The sequence below is a fragment of the Anopheles stephensi genome, chromosome 3, assembly GCF_013141755.1.
Source record: "Anopheles stephensi strain Indian chromosome 3, UCI_ANSTEP_V1.0, whole genome shotgun sequence".
Classification (NCBI taxonomy): domain Eukaryota; kingdom Metazoa; phylum Arthropoda; class Insecta; order Diptera; family Culicidae; genus Anopheles; species Anopheles stephensi.
The window spans coordinates 5,784,017-5,804,925 of NC_050203.1; the positions used below are offsets into that span (position 1 = coordinate 5,784,017).

Below are 20,909 nucleotides of genomic sequence, written 5' to 3' on the forward strand. Positions count from 1 at the left end.
GGAAAGCTCGCACAGAAAAGCTGTCGTCATCACCCTGGGCTGGCTTCGCATTGGTCCGTTCCAGGACGGGATTGTGCGCGCGCTCTCGCTCTCTCCCGTTCTCCGATGAGAACGCGCGAGCGGATATGGAAAACGTTGGAAAACCCTTGTACGAGGGCCAGCACCCAGTTAGTTGCTCGGTCAGTGTTTCGTTTTTTTACTGAGTCACGGAAAAGTCGCAACCACTGTACCGCGGACGAGAAAATTGCAATTTTCCATCGTATAATGTGCATCCAGTAACCGGAATAGTGTGTAAAATCGGCCGGACCGTAGTGCAGTGTATGGGTGGGTGTTATCCGGCCGAAATATGGCCTCCACTGGCCTGTGGAGCCAAATTTGTAAAAGTCCCATCCACGGTCCTCGGACATGGCTGATGGAAAATTTTCCTTCCAGCAAGCGACCCAGGGTGTTCCGTGTTGGGGTGTGTGCGTGTGTCTGTGTGTGCTTTGGTGCAGCGCGGATCTTTTCAGTCAGGGTGTTGTATAGGATTTGCAGTAGGAAATTAAATAAAAAAATCTAGTATGCCATGGAAAAAGGTATCACGGAGGCAAGAAAACGTTTGACGAGCAGTGTCATGGCTGAATTTTTCTTCCGTTCCGTTTTTTTTTTCTCCAATGCCCTCTGGTAGCTGGCACGCCCAGAGGAATACAGGGGTTTCTCATCTTCCAGCTCGGGACAGTCACACATCGTGTCAGCCTGATTTGTTTGACCGAACGATGTTGGGGAGTGGAAGACCCGTGCTGGGATGAAACCCTGTAATTTGACCAGAGTAAAATGTCCATCATTTTTCGCAGGTGCAAAGGCACCAATTAGCAGGAATAGTGGAAATATGTTACAACACGGAACACCCCTAGTAATAAGTAATACGAACGAGCAAAGGTCATACTGCGAAAATCGATAGTGTGCTCCGCATGATAGATGTGGTCAGAGAATAGAACAGTGTGAACACAGTGTGTGCTTGTGAAGTTAGTGTGCGAATATTAACGTGATGTGTGCAAATTTTCCTTTTTCCTTCTCATATTACAGTCGGTTAGATAAATATTAGTTGGATGAAAAAAAAGAACAGTTCCGCGGCGAGGAAAAAAAAGAGGTGCAAAGGTGGTGACCAAAAAGAGGCAGCAGCAGTTTTTGCACGGTGTTGAGAGCAGTTCGGTCGGTTTTTGGGCAGCGGAAAACTGCAGATAATCGATAAATTGCTAGTGCCTAGTGCTGCTGGGAAGCGAGCGTGAAAATACGGTGTTGGGTCAGGAGTGAGAGAGAGTGAGAGAGAGCGAGCAAATTTCCATCAGCTCAGGCTCTCATCCGACGGACGGTTCTGCCCTGCGTTCGTTCGTTCGCTCACGCACCACGGCGAAGAGGTCAGTCACGGGCAGCAGGAGGTTGCGTGCGCAACGGGGGACTGGCGAGGGCAATTAAGTGGTTTGCTGTCCCTGTCTCACATGCAGCAACCCGACGGTAGTCCGTGGTGCTGCTATCATTTCGCTCCGACACCGTCATCGTCGATGCCGCTGTGACATGCGTGAGCTCGCAGTGTCGTGAGGCGCGAGTGTGAGAGCGAGCGAGCGAGCGAGAGAGAGCGCGTGCAAGAAGTGCTCGTATCAGCAGCGCGCCTGTGCGAGCAAGCTAGCACGAAGGGATCGTCTCCGTGTGTGCGTGTGTGTTCGGTTGTGTGTGTGTGAGTGCGCGCGCGGAAAAAGAGGAAAATTTTGCATGAGTCGCGACGACGAGCAGTCGGAAAAGCCTGGAGTTGTGCTGTTTCGCCGATTAGCCTATATCGACTAAGAAGAAGAACCGCTCCGTAACGACGACGACGGTGGAACGGCTTTCCTGTTGCTGTTGTGGTGTGGTTTGCACGGTGCGTGGAAACCATCGGAACCCGGTTGTGCACTCCGGCACGCTCCCAAGCACCGGTTTGGCTGCAAATCCACTCCCTTCCCATAATTTGCTGCAAAGCGTAGGGCCAACGACAGGATCATCTTAGCAACACAGGCTAGAGAACGAACCATATCCAGACGAGAGCAGGAGCAGTAGTAGAGTAACAGCCCTAGGAAGACAGCAACCGCTAGGACCAGTGCGAGAGAGAGAGAGAGAGAGAGAGAGTCAAGGATGAACGAACTGGAAGCGCTACGACAGGAGGCGGAAACGCTGAAGAATGCGATCCGGGATGCGCGAAAGGCGGCCTGCGATACGTCGCTCGTCCAGGCGACCAACAATCTCGAACCGATCGGTCGGATACAGATGCGCACGAGACGCACCCTGCGCGGCCATCTGGCGAAAATCTACGCCATGCACTGGGGCAGCGACTCGCGAAACCTGGTGTCGGCGTCGCAGGACGGTAAGCTGATCGTATGGGACTCGCACACCACCAACAAGGTGCACGCGATCCCGCTTCGCTCGTCCTGGGTGATGACGTGCGCGTACGCCCCCTCGGGAAACTTTGTCGCGTGCGGCGGGCTGGACAACATCTGCTCGATCTACAATCTGAAGACGCGCGAAGGCAACGTGCGTGTGTCCCGCGAGCTTCCAGGACACACGGGCTATCTGTCGTGCTGCCGGTTCCTGGACGATAATCAGATTGTGACGAGCTCGGGCGACATGTCCTGCGGACTGTGGGACATCGAGACGGGACAACAGTGCACCTCGTTCCTAGGGCACACCGGGGACGTGATGGCACTGTCCCTGTCGCCGCAGTGCCGGGTGTTTGTGTCCGGAGCGTGCGATGCGTCGGCGAAGCTGTGGGACATCCGGGAGGGCCAATGCAAGCAGACTTTCCCGGGGCACGAGAGCGATATAAATGCGGTCACCTTCTTCCCGAACGGACACGCCTTTGCGACGGGCTCGGACGATGCCACCTGTCGGCTGTTTGACATCCGGGCGGATCAGGAGCTGGCGATGTACTCGCACGACAACATCATCTGCGGCATTACGTCCGTGGCGTTCTCGAAGTCGGGCCGATTGCTGCTGGCAGGGTACGATGACTTCAACTGTAACGTATGGGACACGATGAAGGCGGAACGGGCAGGCATACTGGCCGGACACGACAATCGGGTGTCCTGTTTAGGCGTTACGGAGAACGGCATGGCCGTGGCGACCGGCTCCTGGGACTCGTTCCTGCGCGTGTGGAACTAAGTTCGTGTGGCCATCAAACATACACCTCACCGGGGTCATCCGACATCGAAGGCCAGGCGCGACCATGGGTAGTAGCGAGGAAGTGCGTTGAGTAGTCAACGGTGTTTTTTCCGCACAGTCTGCCACACACACACCGGACCAGAATCACCGAGAGATGCGGTGTTACCAAATACTATACTCTCCAATGGAAAGTACCCGCCTCCAACTCTGCGTTGCTAAAGAGATATGCGTTATTGTTTTTCCGCCTAGCAAATGATTAAGTGCAAGCCGATATAGTAGCACACATTGCGTTACTTGCCCAGTTCTAACGGTGAGCTATTTTTTTTTATACGTTTAGTATATATGGAACTTCGGTTCGGACAGCACCAGAATCCGTGCTCTCCCCTACTAGTTCTCTCCATTCGATTGTAGCCCGTGTGCTGAGTGCATTCCGGGAATGTTCAAGTTTTCGTGCGGTAATACTAGTCAAAGGTACGATTGGGCATAGCTTGCAGCCTCAGTAGGCTGTTGTGGCTAGTTTAGTACAGCAAAGCTGTCATTGCATGTGACAGTAGGACAGTGCTTCCAAGCGCAAACACACTACTGCGATGCAGCAGTGGTCATTTAAAGTGACAGCTTGTGGAAAGTAAATTTTTCCGTTCCCATTTCACATTTCATTACACAATTCAAGCGAGAACAGTTGGTCGATGGCATTGTTTTTTTCTGTTTCTTCTATCTATACATTTGGCTCCCAAACAAATCCTCACCCTTCTCCTTCCCTCTCAAATAGCTGGCATAAGGCATGAGAATTGGTATATCAAAAAAGGGTACAACCTACAAAAACTGATATTGTTTCAGCATTGGATCATCTCAAAATTGAAACCAAAACAAAAAGAAAACAAATCACCTCAAAAAAAAAAAAAAGATACAATCTTCCAACTCTTCTATTTGCTACCGATGTACTTACTTTTAGGCCTGTGTTAGCAAAGCGAATAGACCAACTATATTCCTGTTTTCAAGGTACATTTTTCTACGAGCAAGCTAGTTTGCTCCTGACTCTGGAAACGACCGGTTTCTATGAATTTTTTTAACTTACAAATTTTATACAAAGGAAAACACGACCAAAACTCACAAATACACACATACATACACACAAACGCCCATTCTGCAACAATCAAACGACCAAAACAAAAAACAATCATACTACACACGCTACAACACTAATACACTAAGTACAGTATACTACTAACACTATGCACACAAAAACAACACAAGGCTTGCATGCAATCATATACAGTTTCATATAGAAGGGATAACAATTGCACTCGCACCGTCGCCGAGGTACAAGGGGGTGTGATGGTAAAGCTCATTTCGGGGTGCTTCAGCACATATTTGGAACGGGAAGAACCGTGAAGTTTCCTTTTTTTCCTCCTCGGGGAAACCGTTTTTTTTTTTGGAATGGGATGTGAGAGGCAGGAGGACGATCATGGTTATATGGACATTTTCTCGCATCCGCGGTACACTACTTTTCCGGAGTCACCCACTTTTAGTACGCGTACGGCCTTTATGTTTTACTCCCTTCGCCCCAGCAGTCTGCGGGGTACTTTGCTCGCCCTTTTCGCTTGTCTCGTCCCCGCCAAATGTAGGTGGGTTTTGTTGGCCATTCGCTAGCGAATGCTGCTGTCTCACATTTTTCCCTTCGACAAACACGCACATGCGTACCAGCGAAGGTGTGTGAACCTATTTGCGTGCACGTAGTCTCGTTTGGTTCTGTGTGCGTTGTTTTTTTTTTTTGTTTGTTGCGTTGTGCGTTTTGTTCGTATTGGAGGCCCCTATGTTGGCAGGAAGTTTTTCTTCACTGGTGTTTTGCAAGCTGTTTGTACTGTTGCACGCACTTTTTTGTTGTTCCTGGGATCAGCTTGCGACACATTCCATTTGCCAAAATTGGTATAAATTTCCCATCGGGTAGGACCGCAACGGTTCGTTGGGTGATTGCGGTTTTCGCTAATTGGGCGATTGGGCAGGACAGTACACTTAGCACACAGCGAGCGAGCGAGCTAGGGAGATGTTATGGAAGCTTTTTAGTAAGCGATTGCTTGCAGGTAGCTTACGTTTGTTAACTTATGCCTACAAAAACGTTTTCTGTTCCTATAAATCAGATAAGCCGAACACCTGCCACATTTTGGGTGGCCGTGGTTGTACTACCTCAACAGGGCAGGTGTTTGCCTTTCAGTTTTGCCAGTACATGTGGCGTACTTGTACTTATTAGGAATGTGTTTCACCACTCGTTATGGCCCGAGTATACTTATTTCTCTCTAAACACACATACACATTTCATAACATACACAACACACATACACTACCTAGGTCACACAGAATCATACAAGTAATGCAACTAAATAAATGCGCTGGTACGACTGTCTCTCTTTCTCTCGCTTCAGGATGTGTCGAAGTGCGTGCAAGCTAGACGCCGCTCCGATGCACTACGGATGCAACAATGCACCTCGGCGAGATGGAACAGGCTCTATATCCCAATCGAGAAAATGATGCACCCGTCCCAACGATCCTTCTCCCGTTCATCATCCTGGCTCTTCCTTTTTCACGTCCTATCTCCACCGATCACTCGCGCTTGGGATGTACCCGTTTGGCTGGGGTGTGTTAAGCATTGCGTGTGCAGCGAGAGTGGCACGGCAAGTGCCTGAAAGCATTACGCATCCTCCATGTGCGTACTGGTTTCAGCAGGAAAAGCAGCAATATACCACAGAAACTTTCCAGCCGACAGGTCTAGTAAAGTTTTGTGGTTTGTGATGCGAACAGCAGGAAAGAGACTCAGTCCAAAAAAAAAGAACAGTCGACACTCACCAGCAGACCAGACAGACGGAAGAATCAGTCTATACAAGTAGCTAATGTTGATGTGTTTATGTGTAACACGATGGGTTTGATTTGTTTTGTTGTTTCCTACCTACAGTAAGGCATAGAATGCAACGGGAGATGCGGATAGTGGGAGAATCCAATGCAGCTTAAAACTGCAAAAAACAGCTACAAGGCGCAAGACAAACGGAACAAACTACTACTGTGACAAACCAAACCAGATAGAATGTATAAGCAGAAGCAAGCAAACCAATCTCGAAGCCGTACAAGTATGCCATGATTAGATTAATGTATGTTGTGTACGATATATATACATATGTATTGTTTGGTATGTTTAGTATCCGCTCGGTTTAGTACAACGTTTTAGTACTTTAAGGTACTGTTTCCCCTGTACGCACTGTTGTGCTACTACTCTACACTCGTAGCAGTATCGATTGTTCAGTATTCATTTTAAGTAACGAAAACTTCAAACGAGCAAAATCTTCCCAATTATCGTTTTAACCAATCGGCCAACCGTTTTTTCAGTTAATTTTTTGAAAAGGTACTGGGATTTTTTGTTTTCATTTTCCTTTTCGGCTGTGAACTGTGTCAAGTATGAGTTTTCTTCATACGAAAAAGAAAAAAAAAGAAAAACGGGGCGCGGACTAGTAGCAGTAGTAGTAAGCCTGGCATCAGCACAAAACCGAAAAAAACGAAGAAATCCGTACCTCTCGCCTTCCGTATTGTGTAGCAAGGATGAAGCAGATGTGTGAGTGTTTTTCCGTTGTTTTTCCTTTTCTGTTCTAAATTGCACAACGGGAAGGAGGGGGTGGGCGATGTGCAGGACTCGCACAGAACGTGTGCCGGTTGCACATCTATGGGCTCTGATGTCCAGTCGGTACGTGGTCTGCCTTGCGGTCCGTCTCGTAACATCCCTGCATCCGGTGAGCATAGCCGCCGACCCACCTTTCATCGGTTGATCATACTATCTAAGGGGCTCATTTTCAACCGATGAAGATTGGGCCACAAAGAGTGGTGCGATCAGTTTCCGACAGCGGATAACTACACGAACGAGCGTAAGCAATCCAGTGAATAAATCGAACGGCTCCGTTCGTTTATCCCACTCGATTGCTGCCCACACGCAACTGGCAAAGGGGTAGGCCATACACGGTTGAAGGGCTCGGCTACTGTATGGCCTCGACGACGTTTGGATGCTGCACCGGACGCAGGGGATGTTGTACGCGAGTATCGCCAACCTGTCACTAGAGCGCGCGCGCACGCTCGCCTGCAGGCAACAAGTTAGTTGTGCGACGAATGTTCTGTTCGATTCGTCTTGATGTGCTTCTAGTTTGTTAAAGTAAAAAAAAAAAAAACACTAAAGAACAATGTAATCCCTGCAGCGCACAACCACCAAACCCAGCCCGACGCGAATGTCGCGAAGGCGCAACGAAAATACCTCTCAAAACTCAAACACGGGCAAAGCGGAAGCATACATATATGGGTAGCTGGCTGGAGCATATGATTTTTCCAGGTTTTCTGTGTACAGCAATAATCGTTAGTCGTACCGAAGGTCCCATGGGCTAGGGAACAGGAAGAGCACTGTCTGTGTCCAATCAATCAAGGCTGTAGCAAGCAACTAATTCCACTAATGGGACACAAAACACAATACACACACATACAAACATGACACAGATAAAGCAAATAATCCGGAAAGAAAGAAATAAAATTAAAAAAAATACACAGCAATTGGAACTAAATTAAAAACCCCCCCAACACGATTCTTGGACAAAGTAAAAAAGCATCCCCAACACCGAACAACAACAACAGCAAAAAAGAAGAGACAAACAAACGCCATACACTGCCTAACTTCACATAGTCTCAATGTAATAATGCAACAAAAAAAAAGAAGAAAAGAAAAAGAAAACAACTACAGCAACAAAAGTAGTAGCAACACTCGATGTGGATCGCCGCTAATAATAATAGTAAGTGTGCGTAGGGGTAGAAGGGTGCGTAGAAAAAGGTAAAGCAAAAGGCACAATAAGAAATGACAACAGCGCGCACAAGAGAAGCTAACGAGAGGAGAAACAACCAAAAACGGAAGCAAACGCACAATGGCGAACATAGCGTAGTAAGAGTGTGTTCACAGGACACACAACAGGACACACGTTCAGGCCCAGCCTTACCCTGTGGAACTGTAGGAAGCTCTGTTTTTCAGTTGTTAAGCTTGTCCTTTTCTTGCGTTCGATTCCAGCGTTAGTACGCGGCGGCAGAGGTGTGCTAGCGCGTAGCTACATACGTGTCAACCGACACGGGGACACGCTTCCTGCGCTGCAACATCCTGCTGGAGTGTGGCACCGTCCGGTGCCGCCCGTAACCCTTCAGCTACGGCCTATCGGGGAAACGATCGGGCGATGCAGCTAGGGGCTTATGCCGGTCTCTGCGGCGACTGATTCGACACGGTCCCGTCTTCTGTGGTGATTCGCGTCGAATAGCTTCCGAAGAGATTGGTTTTTAGCATGCACCCCGAATCCATCTCCGGTGGGGCAGAGTTGAGCGCAGTTGGTGTGACGCCACCGGACGACATCCGGCAGGATGCTGCGGGCCCGAAGCGGGTGTTGTTTGGCTTCGGTTGGGCACGAACAACCCGGGGTAGCAACAGTACAGGAAGTACACCCTAATCAAACTACCGATTACCGGACCGGGAGGCAACCGGAATTGCTAGCAAAACAAACACACAAACACACACACACACACACAACCTAACAGGAACGCACTGCCCATACATACTTCTTATCCTCGACGGCGGCAAGGTGTTCGGCCGCCGCCATGGGATAAGACGATTGTGACGATAAAGCGATAGGTGACGACGTATGAGGGGGTGGTACAGAGCGTCAGTGTACCTTCCCCGGTATTTCGGTACCGAATTGGTTATGTTTTGTGTATTTTTGTTTCCTCATCATCTTGAAACGATCCCAACCCCCTCTCCACCAACGATCGTTGGAGGAACCATATCGAGAAGGGAGCAGAAGCCTAAACGAAGGCGTCGTGTCTCACCGTGAAGCGCAGCAGTTTCCCTTTTTATGCTTTTCAAATCGGAACGCAAAAAGCATAAAGACGCGAAACGCGTGCCTAGACGGCGAGCGAGACAGTCAAAAAGATCAAACAATAGTAAGCAAGCAGAAAGCTAAACCCGGAACGCAAAAAGCATCACGTCATCCAAACAGAACCCAACAAAAATAAAACAAAACAAACGGAAAGAAATGACCACCTTTCCGGCCGAAATAAGTGGTATATAAAGCTGTAAAGTACGAGAAGCGGAGTAACACGAAGAGAAAAAAAACACACACAAATAAACACATAAAGTGCGTTAGGATAAAATCAAACAAAAAAAAAAAAAAAACAACTATTAATAGAAGAAAAGGGGAAGAGAAGAGAGCAGAGCAAACAAAATGGCTAGGGAACACGAAAGAATTGTGCGCAAAAGAAGTAGACAGAGAGTAAGGGTAGTTGCAAAACAGCAATGCAACACTACAAGTGCATAAACATATATAGAAAAGCAGAATGAACGATACAGTAGAAAGAGAGAGAGAGAGAGAGAGAGAGAGAGCGAAAGAGGGAGCAAGAGCAAGCAAGAAACTAAATTTAATTCTAATGTAATTCTTAGGGGCTTTTGAAACTAGCGTGTGTAAAATGGTGTGGCGCTATTTGTACAATTTATGTTACACACAATCATCTCCAATACGAATGAAGGGCGATAACGATAAGAACCAAATGCGATGCGATGATGCAGCACTCGAAAACTCATGGAGTAGAAACAAACAAACAAATAAATTAAAAAAACGACGTTACACAAGGCAGAAAGGATGGCAACTTTTACACAGGGTAGTAACAGTAGCTGGGAAACAAGCACCCCTGTGCGAACGAACGAAGGATGCAACTGGCCACAGGTTGTTACGATTTTAGGTCTCTTTGGTTTACTACTTTTAGTACTACAATTAGATAGTTTTTTCTTTGTTTTGTTACTAATTTTCCCTATGTTTTATAAACTTAAGGTTTGATACAGTGATTATACACTTTTTTTTCTATTGCTATTCTTTTGTTTTGGAAGACTTTTAAATTTTGAAATTAGTTTTATAAATTCACACACACAAATCTTTGTATTAGAAACGATACCAGCATCCAGTACCAGTGCAGTAACATCGCCTAGACCAATATGTAACGAGCACAAGACATCCACAATGCACAAACTCCGAATTAAAGAAAGCTTGCTTAACACACAAAAACGATGAAAAAACAACAACACACAAACTCGTATGCGAACAACAAATAGCTACAGCGATCGAGTTGCGATCAAACTTCTAGCCGAAGAAAGGAGCAAAAAGGGCGAAGTTAGAAGAAAACAACCACTACTACTACTACAAACACTACATATATGAGAAAGCAAAAACTAAACAAGCAAGCAAGCAAACAAACAAAAATGGAGATGAAATATAAAGTAAAACATAGAGCAGAAATTGTTCAATAACAACAACTAGAGAGAAGCGAACGGCGGCGATCGGCCGCTCGCTAGACCGAAGAGCAGTAGTACCTACGTGCAAACAAGCAAAACAAAACAGCTAAATGGCGAGAAAGAAATACAAAGAAACTAAGGGATAAGAAGCTAAAGGGAGGGAGGGAGGGGGCGAGAAGAAAATCACCATTTTTACACATTTTGAGATATCGAAAATATTGCACCTCGACTGGGTTACGAGAAGAAGACCGCAGGTTGGCGGAAAAAAAACCTGGGCGAAATAAAGAACAAACGGTCCTGCCGGGAGATGGCCGGATCGGAAGACGCTAAAAGAGTAGCTGCGAAACAGAACAAACAAAAAACAAACAAAAAACAACCAAACCAAACAAACGACGACAGTAAAAGAAGTGCGCTGTAGTCGACGCGAGAGAGGGAAAGCGGGGGAGAGTGGTAAACAAAATATAGTCTATAAGAAAGTGAAAGAAGGAAATAAAAATAAAAGTGGTAATGAAAAATGATGGTATAGAAATTAACAATTAACTTATTATAAATAACAGGAAAAATACATGATTAAGAAAACATTGGGTTGTCCCTTTTTACGTTTGAGGCTTGAGAAAGGTAAGTAGTGCGAGTTGGAAAGTGGTCAATTGTATTTTCACGGTTTTCCATTAGACGGCCCTGTGTCCTAACAATCCTCATGTATGTCCCGTATGGAGCTAAAACAGTAAGCGAATTCCAAAAGAGTCCGAAGAAAATAATCTGGTAATTTTATCCTTGAAGCTTGAAATCAAAATTCGAGTTCCTGTCTCCACTGTGAAGAATATCTTGGACCATGGTTGTGACGAAACCGTCCATGTGATAATATCTCAGTAACCTCTATTAGATGACCTTATCCAGCCATTACCAAGGGTATTCTCATTGTCGTTCAAAGTTACTCTATTTTTGAAGGTAAGTAAGAGGTTTGCAAAGCCTTTCTAACGGTCATTTCGAACAGCACTCCCAGTGAAAAATGTACGGCACTGCAAGAGAAATTGTCCTTGCTTAGACAGTGATCTACGCTGCACCACGTGCGGTTACATTGAATTCAGAGGGAAAAAGTGATATTCTTTGTGAATTAGCAGTAAATTATGATAAATTTTTGTTTGGTACAGATTTTTCATCAACAAACACACTTCATCAGTCAGTCATTTAAAAAAAAAACCCTACGTTCTAACGGAAAACTCAAACACATTTCAAACACGGACGTTTTTTCCCCCGAATCGAATGCTGGCAGCACTGGTTGCCTTCCCTTTAGTGAGCAGCATTTCCATCTCATTGCATTTCCACCGGGTGTGAATAAGCGGTGTGGAAAATGGGAATCATCGCCAGTGCGCATGCGATTTTCACCGTCCCAAGAACCGTTCGATGCTCACGTCTTTTGCACATGTGTGTGTGTGGTTAAAAGAGAGTGTGAGCATTTTGGGGTGTAAAAATTTGCTCACCCTTAGTGAGTGAGTGGGTGCGCGGCGAGTAAGGAAAATGCCGTCCGTCCGACTCTGATTGCCTGGCTAGCGGTGGAAAAACGGTGGTTCGCAGCCACCGGTCAGCGTGTGCAGAAGCGGGACACAAAACCAGACAAGCGTGTGTTTGTGTTGGTTGGGAGTGGATCCTTCATGTGGCGAGCGTTGGTGAGCAGTGGTGAGAGCCAGTAGTGTGTGTATATAGTAAGTGCTCTCCGTGCGTTCGCGTGTGTAAGTGCAAAGTGTCATCATCGAGGAAATTAGGAAAATTCTCCATGTCGTCCCGTCGTGTTCGCGTTGGTCACGGTGTCCGCTAGAAAAAGTGTCGTGTCGTGTAAAAACGGAGGATACCATCAAAAAACTGTGCAAAACCGTGAGAAAATCGCACCGAACCGGGTTCGACAGTTTGCTGTGTGGTTGAGGTGTTATTCCGTGGCGGAAATGATGTGGTGGCAGCCGTGGTAGAAAAGTACCCCCGAAAATTCCTTGTGGCGACGGCGACGTTCGACGTTTCGGCAATAGGGCACGGTCATGCAAAGTACGTTCAACAGTACCGAGCAAATTGGTAACAGCAGTCTCAACCCTCTGTGAGACGTTACACATTTTCCGACTAGTGTTGCGCTTTTCCAACGTTTTCATTAGTTAAACGTGAGTTTATGCAAGTGGAGAACAGTTTTTTTTTCTTCAGTCGCGAGCGGTGTGGAAAATTGATGAAAAGTGTGATGTGTCTTACTGAACTGGTGGGGGCCTAAGGGGGAGACAGGAGTTTAGGTGTTGCTTGGAGGAAAATGGAACGGAACAGTTTTCCTGTGCTTAGCAGGGCACAAGGAGCGCGCATCGATCATCTTTCGAACGGGAATTGCACAGCCTCATGCTTTACTTATCAACTGGAAAAATCCGCCACTAGTGTCCATTCCTCACTCCACCATTACCATACACGCCCTCGTCCGGCGTCTTCTTAACCCTTCAGTTGTGGGAAAAAATCTCTAGACGCTCCTTTTCCCTTCTCGCTCCAGCAGTCGTGCTCGTCCTCTTGCGCTCTCCCTTTTTCTCTCTCTCACTTCCTGTCTTTCTTCCTCTCAACGAGCTTGCCGTTTTTCACACCCAAAAGATTTCATTTTCCTCAATTTTCATCGTCTCATATGAACAGCTTCTTTTTCTCTTCTTCGAAATGCTTGACCGGTCTCTTTCACTCTTTCTCGTCCCTGAGTAGTGAGGAAAATGTGAGTTTTCACTTGTGTGATTGAGTGTGCCTGTGTATATGTGTGTGTGTGTCTGTAAAGGCGACGAGCGGAAGGAGAACGAGAATTTAATTTGCATTGCTATCCTTAAAAAGCACAACGGTGTTAAAATACTGTATTGTATGCTTCCGCCCATAGAAACCGAATACAAAAGAAGAAAAACAAGAACAAGTGTCGGCAAAAGGAATATAATGGATCTTCCTGTTCTGGAATGGTACGTGATGATGGGTGCCGCACTACCAACTCCATACTACTACACTACCGCTAAACAAATGCTGTTCCGTGCAAGGTGGAATTACTGTGTGCCTGTGTGTGTGTTGGTTACTGGCAAATAAATTTCCACCACGGAAACTCGGTCTGAAACTCGGTCGACCTGCTAAGATGTGATAGTGATCCGTTGTCCTTTTCGGACTTTGACGTTTGACAAATAATGACAAATGTCAAAAAGGTAGTAGCCAAGTATTCTCGTCTCGAGACATTACTACTTCCCGGCCCCATCCCTTGACGAGTTCGCCTTTATGGAGAACCATTTCGTCATCCATCCTTTTGCCTTCGGCGTATAGGCTTCTTCGTGGTCGTCGTCGTCGCGCACACACACCCATCGAATCGTGTATATTCCCTTCCTACACGCAAAGTAATACACACACGGTCGGCGACGGTGACCGCGCCTCTCGTTTGCTTTTTGCACGCATATCTTTCTCATACTTCGTACGAACACACACACACACTCTCATCCATCCTCGCTACTCACAGACGGACACAAACACACGCACGACCCTCCCTCCCCCTTTTTGTGATAAAAACGTTCGACAAGTGTATGCGCACACCTGTGTGTCTCACGTAATGTGTTGGTGATGATGGTGATGATGATGATGATGAAGATAGTGCACACTCACTCACTCACTCACTTCTTGTCGTTTTTCACTGCAAGCTTCAGGCTTAGTGGGAAAAAAGTGCGTTGTCCTGTGTAAGAAGATATGTGCGTGAGTCGGTACACCTGTAAGGTAACGCAGATGATACAGTGTACTAAGATACAGCTAGATACAGTGTACTAAGAGAAAATAGTGTTCAGTAACGTTATTGAATGCTATTTTGTGCCCATTCCAATAGGGGGCGATCGAGTCTAGTGAAACGGGACAGTGAAGCACAGTGACAGAGGGACGGTGTGAGCCATTGCGTCTGGTGAGAAGTGAGAAGCTAGTGAGCATGTCGCGGTCAGTGAGTTTTTAGGTTAGTGGTGGTGGCTGCCTGTCGTGAGGAGTCGTTTTTTTTGCGTACGCGGGAGTGAATGAGGAAAAACCAGGAAAAACCGATAGTACCAAGGGTGTGTGTCCTTTGGAGCGTGCTTCTTCTGCCTGTCGCCAGTGTTGCACTAAATTGCGAGGTTTAGTGTAAGTTGGACGCAGTTACCACAGTAGAAATGAACGATATGCTTCATTGCAGTTAATCGACCCGGTGTGAGATGGATTCGTAAGTGGCCATAGTCACACAAGGTGGTGTGAAAATTCGGCACAATGAAATCAATAAGTGACTGCTGGTAGAGAGAAGGAACTGTAACTAGAGGGGGAGTGTTAACTGTTGCCATTCCTGGCGTTGTAGTCCTGGTCCGGTGCATTGTACTTGAATCGGTTCCTAGGCATCATATTATTGGAGTTTATCTTGTGAAAGTATTTTTTTTACACGAAACATATTTTTACTTTTTTTCCTTTTTCTTTTATCCACTTTACTTGCTGCAGTAAACACGGTGGAACGGACAACCCGAGCAAGTAACCACTAGAGCATCCCTTCCGTTTGGCGTAATCTCATCGTTTTCATCATCATCATCATCACCATCATCACCGCCGTGTCATCATCCGAAGACCACGAGGGGTCGAGAGTTGTACGAGATCCTGACATAAGGAAGGCTAACCTCGACCATAGGACGACGATTTTCGGCAGGAACGTCTAGTACAACACATTCCTGGTGGCACAACGTTCGTTTAGGCCAGCAAGGCTCAACGGAACGGCACAAATAGCAAGAGAGCCAAGGGAGTGACAAAAACAGTGTTCATTAACGATATAGTGCTTAGTGGCCTAGTATAAGAGACGCAACGCGAACGCTAGCTTATGGTAACAAAGCGCACCGGGACTGTGTTCCAGCAAATCTCCTGTGGCAGAGGCAAATGCACCAACGTGAAATAGAACCACGACGCACAACCGTGTAGATATACTACGAAAGATTTTCGAACGGAGAAAAGCAAACAAAAACGCACAGCCAGCGATTTTTGAAGCGACGTACTACTTGGTAGGCTTGTAACAGGACAGTAAGCACAACCGACAGCACACAGCACAACAATGAACGAACTGGAGGCGCTACGACAGGAGGCGGAAACGCTGAAGAATGCGATCCGGGATGCGCGAAAGGCGGCCTGCGATACGTCGCTCGTCCAGGCAACCAACAATCTCGAACCGATCGGTCGGATACAGATGCGCACGAGACGCACCCTGCGCGGCCATCTGGCGAAAATCTACGCCATGCACTGGGGCAGCGACTCGCGAAACCTGGTGTCGGCGTCGCAGGACGGTAAGCTGATCGTATGGGACTCGCACACCACCAACAAGGTGCACGCGATCCCGCTGCGCTCGTCCTGGGTGATGACGTGCGCGTACGCCCCCTCGGGAAACTTTGTCGCGTGCGGCGGGCTGGACAACATCTGCTCGATCTACAATCTGAAGACGCGCGAGGGCAACGTGCGTGTGTCCCGCGAGCTTCCGGGGCACACGGGCTATCTGTCGTGCTGCCGGTTCCTGGACGATAATCAGATTGTGACGAGCTCGGGCGACATGTCCTGCGGACTGTGGGACATCGAGACGGGACAACAGTGCACCTCGTTCCTAGGGCACACCGGGGACGTGATGGCACTGTCCCTGTCGCCGCAGTGCCGGGTGTTTGTGTCCGGAGCGTGCGATGCGTCGGCGAAGCTGTGGGACATCCGGGAGGGCCAATGCAAGCAGACTTTCCCGGGGCACGAGAGCGATATCAATGCGGTCACCTTCTTCCCGAACGGACACGCCTTTGCGACGGGCTCGGACGATGCCACCTGCCGGCTGTTTGACATCCGGGCGGATCAGGAGCTGGCGATGTACTCGCACGACAACATCATCTGCGGCATTACGTCCGTGGCGTTCTCGAAGTCGGGCCGACTGCTGCTGGCAGGGTACGATGACTTCAACTGCAACGTATGGGATACACTGAAGGCGGAACGGGCAGGCATACTGGCCGGACACGATAATCGGGTGTCGTGTTTAGGCGTTACGGAGAACGGAATGGCCGTGGCGACCGGCTCCTGGGACTCGTTCCTGCGGGTATGGAATTAAGTGTTACGCACAAGGGCAAGGGAGTAGCAGTAGATGTGTAGAGCCAGGAGGTGGTGGCGGCCGAAACGCGATGTCGAGTGGTGGTCGAGCGGTGCAGCAGACGTTCAGGAGCTGCCATTTAGGTTAATAACCATATACCCACACACACACACACGCATACCATATAAAATGATACAGATTTTTATTATTTCTGTTCCACACACACACACGCGCAGTCTTGTAAGGAGCAAAAACACATCTGATATGAAGCTAGGTCCTAGCGCGCCTGATGATGATGATGATGACCGATCGATCGATGCCCCTTTTTATAAAACACAAGAGACCCGTAAGGCGTCCCGTCTGTGCAATAGAGTGGCGCACAAAGCAGCACAAACTCACTCACGAGACAAGCTTTTCCTACCCCGAACAGAAAGAAGCAGAAGAAAAAACAAAGTGTGTGTGTGTGTGTGTGTGTATGCGTATAAGTTTAATATGAAGCAAAAGCCCAATATTCAAAACAGAACGCGGACAGCACGAGCAAGAATGTGCTGCTGCAAGTTAGAAGAGGAGGAAAAAAAAATAATGCAAGGGACAGAAACAACAACGGTCGTAGTTATTTATATCGAAACTATTAAACTATTCGCGCGTAAACACAATTCAATCATTATCACCGGCAAGAATCAAGAAAACCCCACTCAAACAAACTGATTTCATTTTGGATAAATGCTGAAGCAGTAAAATAATACGGAAGAAGGTAATCAATCCACAAGTTGCGTGGAGCGAGCCGGAGGGAAGCGATAGAATACTTAGCGAAGCAGCTTCAAGAGTAAAGTAAAACATATGTTGATGATTAAAGCGACGGTTTTGTTGACGGCAGCAGAACAAATGTATAATATCAGCTCTAAAAGCGAAATCTAATTTAAAGATGATTTGCACAAGGAGGAGAACCGCAGCTGACTTTGCGTGACGCAAGTGGACAGTGGTTGGGTTTGCATTTTATTTCGAGACGAGAAAAACCAATTGCTTGCTTTTCTATCTCCCCTTCCCACTCTCTCTTTTAATGCATTTTTCCCCGCCTGTGGGTTAAAAGATGCGAGAAATACGTTCTAAATAGCCGTCGGTACTCTAAGGCCGTTGTAAACGTTTTGCAACATGCGTACGCTAATACTACTACTACTACTACTACTACTACATAATGCAACACACTTTTACACAAACACGAACATAATTAGGTAAAGAATACAGAATTGCCGGTGTGGCCGGCGATGGAAAACAAACACTATGGAATACTGCACTACACGCAAAGTACTAGAGTAAAGGTCCCTCCCCCCCCCCTCCCCCCATCGGTAAGTGGAAGAAAAACAAGGAACACACAAGGAAAAGAAAGAAACACACACAACTTATACTAATATTTGTCCCTGTAATATATATGATCGTAAGCTAGTGAACGAGTAGTAGATGAAACGAGGCGTGTTTAGTGGACGATAACGTTTAAGTAAATTGCAAATAAACAATTGAAGAAAATAGAACAAAAACAAAACAATGACCACCCAAGGTATGGCAATCCCCGTTTTTGAATCGTTTTTGCATGTTTTGTTTTACAGTGTTGTTTTCTGTTTTGTTTTCTGCGTTTTCTGGTTTCGTTTCGTTTTTTCATTTGTTTTATTGTGTTGACACTTTTTTTTCTTTTTCTAGGAGTTTTATGGTTTTCTTTAATTAGAATTTTTTTAAACAATTTAGCTGCTGAAAAAACCACAACAAAAATGAGAAACACTAGCAACCAGCAGAGCCATCTTTTGGGAAAAAAGAGAAAATTGAAAACCACGCACACACACGTAAGAGGAGTAACGAAATCAAATGAAATAAATGAAGTATATCAAAGAAGAAGAAAAAAAGGTAGGAGAGGAGGTCGATTGTGTTTGTCTTTAATTTTGAAAAGTAAATTTGTCGAGGAAGCTGATGTAAATTCAACGCAACTAAGCAAACTCACACATACGCTCTCTCGCTCTCTCTCTGTCTTTTTCACACACCCCAACTCACTACATTTTCATAAAGAAACAGAGGAAAAAATAGATAAAAAGCAGCACCGATCAGTGATAATAAATGTAATTGACCAACGTAACGAGTAAAAGCCTGGTAAACTAAACCACAGAACATACAAACACGCTCAATCCAGCAATAGGCAAACAGAACAAAGCATACAAAAGATGAGTACAGTGGAGTTGAAAAAAGGGAAAGGAAAATCACAGCAAAACCACCACGATACAGCTGCATTAAATGCAACTTATTTGCAAGCAAAAAAACGAGGCATTTTTCGTTATGATGGCACCTCCTCCAATACAGTGACTCAAATGTGAACTCGGACACCGGATCGCTGAGGAACGGCTTGCTTAATCTAAAGCTGAACAGAAGTCAGAAAGATCAAGCAAAGTAATCCAGTACCTAATGATTGAACTTATTATACTATAGTAATTATTTAAAGTTGAACTCTCTATACCCTTGTTGAAGCATCCGTTGTTTTCCATTTTAGGCCACTTGAGAACCAATTTTTGATCTGAAGGATATGTTGGGCCTGGCTGGTAGGAAGGTGTGAAGATAATAGTTATCCAGCCTCAGGTTAATAATATCTACGTCAATGTTCAAGGTGTCCGGTTTTCCGTTTGAAGCACTGTATAGAGAGACATTGGTGGATCGCAGCAGGCGTTACGAGCCGTGTGCACCGACATAGTTGCTGCGCTAACAAGGGAGGCGCAGAAAATACAATTTGCAGCACACAAATAAAGATCAGAATGCACGAGAACTTTTCCAACAGTTTGAAAACCGACTAGTCGCAGGTACTTTATTGTTTTTTCACCGGGGACATGCATTTCATTTGGCACACTAATCGCTGGGGGGAGGCGGGAAATGCCGGAGCGGAAATGGGGTTGTTTTATAGGAACGAAAACGAACCCATTCTTGCAGCATCCAAAGCTCCACGGTACAGAGAGCTTACTGCGCCACCAGGAACCGGGCATGGGAAAGCGAAGGTTTGAATAATTGAAGAGGCTGGACCTCATACGGAGTGGGCGCATTTGGGTAATGTGTTTCGCGTGACGTTAACCGGTGAGCCGAATCAAAGCACAACAGCACAGGAGGGAGATGTGGCCACGTGGCTCACAGGAACTCTTCTCACACTGGAGAAAGTGAAATAAGGAGTCTTTTCGTATGCTTTCAACTTTCAAAATGCTGTGCGGGTCCGAGTAACCGAGTTCTTCTCGAGCGCGAAAAGCTCGTAAAGAAGCGAACAAAATTCTTAAAGCGGAAAATGCAACAGAAGAAGCAGAAACACAGAGGGAGCGGAACGCAAAACACTTACCCGTAGAAACTTATCATTCGTGTGTGTGTGTGTTACCATTGTGCAAAAAGTGCTTCATTACAAGATAAAAAAACAAGAGGAAGAGGCAAAAAAACTAGAAACGATAAATTTGATAAGGAGAACAAGTGAAAGGGAATGAGCGTAATAATTGTATGGTATTCAATCAAATGAAAAACAAAAACACTCACTCACACTCAGCAAACAACAACAGCAAAAAACAAAAAAACGAACAAACAAGGGAGAAACGCGAAAAGGGAAGAATAAAGTAAAAAAATACAAAACGAGAAAAAGAAAAACAAAAAACAGCTAAACAATGTGAGAACAAAAAGGTGGAAAAGTGTAGCGTAACTAGTGTTTAGTGGTAACTATATAGCATCAAATGGGAGAAAAGCGAACGGTAAAAAAAAATAAAAGAAGAATAAGAAGAGGAAGAAGAAGAACACATACAACATACCAAATATCCATGGCATAAAACACATGAAGCAAAAAGAGGAGAACAAAAAAGAGAGGAGAAAAAATCAACACGCATTATGCGGATGCGGCTGTGAACTAGCCGTCAAACAGTTATATTACAACAAAAAAGAAGCAAACTAAGAATAATATAATAACAAAAAATTGGAAAAAAAATCTAACCAACCAACCACCACAAAACATCCGGCTTGAACGTGGTAAAACTCAGCGATGCATACTACATTTGCCAAAGGAAACGAAAGAATAGCAACCGAAAAGAGAGAAGAGCAAACAATACACGCATTGAGCGCTTGAGAAATGGCATTGTAGTGGGTGGGAAAATTGAAATGCAAACAAAAAAGGAACACACACATTACAAGCAAATAAAATATGAAACAAACAAACAAAATTAGTAAGAGACATATGGTGGGTAAAGAGGAAAAAATGGAGGATAGAAGAAACAAAAAAAAACACACACACACTAAAACATACACACACAAAACCACAAAAGTAATGTATCA

At 46.0% G+C, this 20,909-nt stretch overlaps 1 protein-coding gene across 1 annotated transcript; it reads left to right on the top strand.

Moving 5' to 3' along the window:
* The first annotated feature begins 166 nt into the window (after nt 1-166).
* LOC118514323 (uncharacterized WD repeat-containing protein alr3466-like) lies at nt 167-20,750 on the top strand. Its single transcript, XM_036061108.1, has 3 exons — nt 167-324; nt 1,066-3,166; nt 15,556-20,750. The coding sequence occupies exons 2-3, from the start codon at nt 2,146-2,148 to the stop codon at nt 16,602-16,604; spliced, it is 2,070 nt and encodes a 689-aa protein (XP_035917001.1). The 5' UTR covers nt 167-324; nt 1,066-2,145; the 3' UTR covers nt 16,605-20,750.
* The last annotated feature ends 159 nt before the right edge of the window (nt 20,751-20,909 follow it).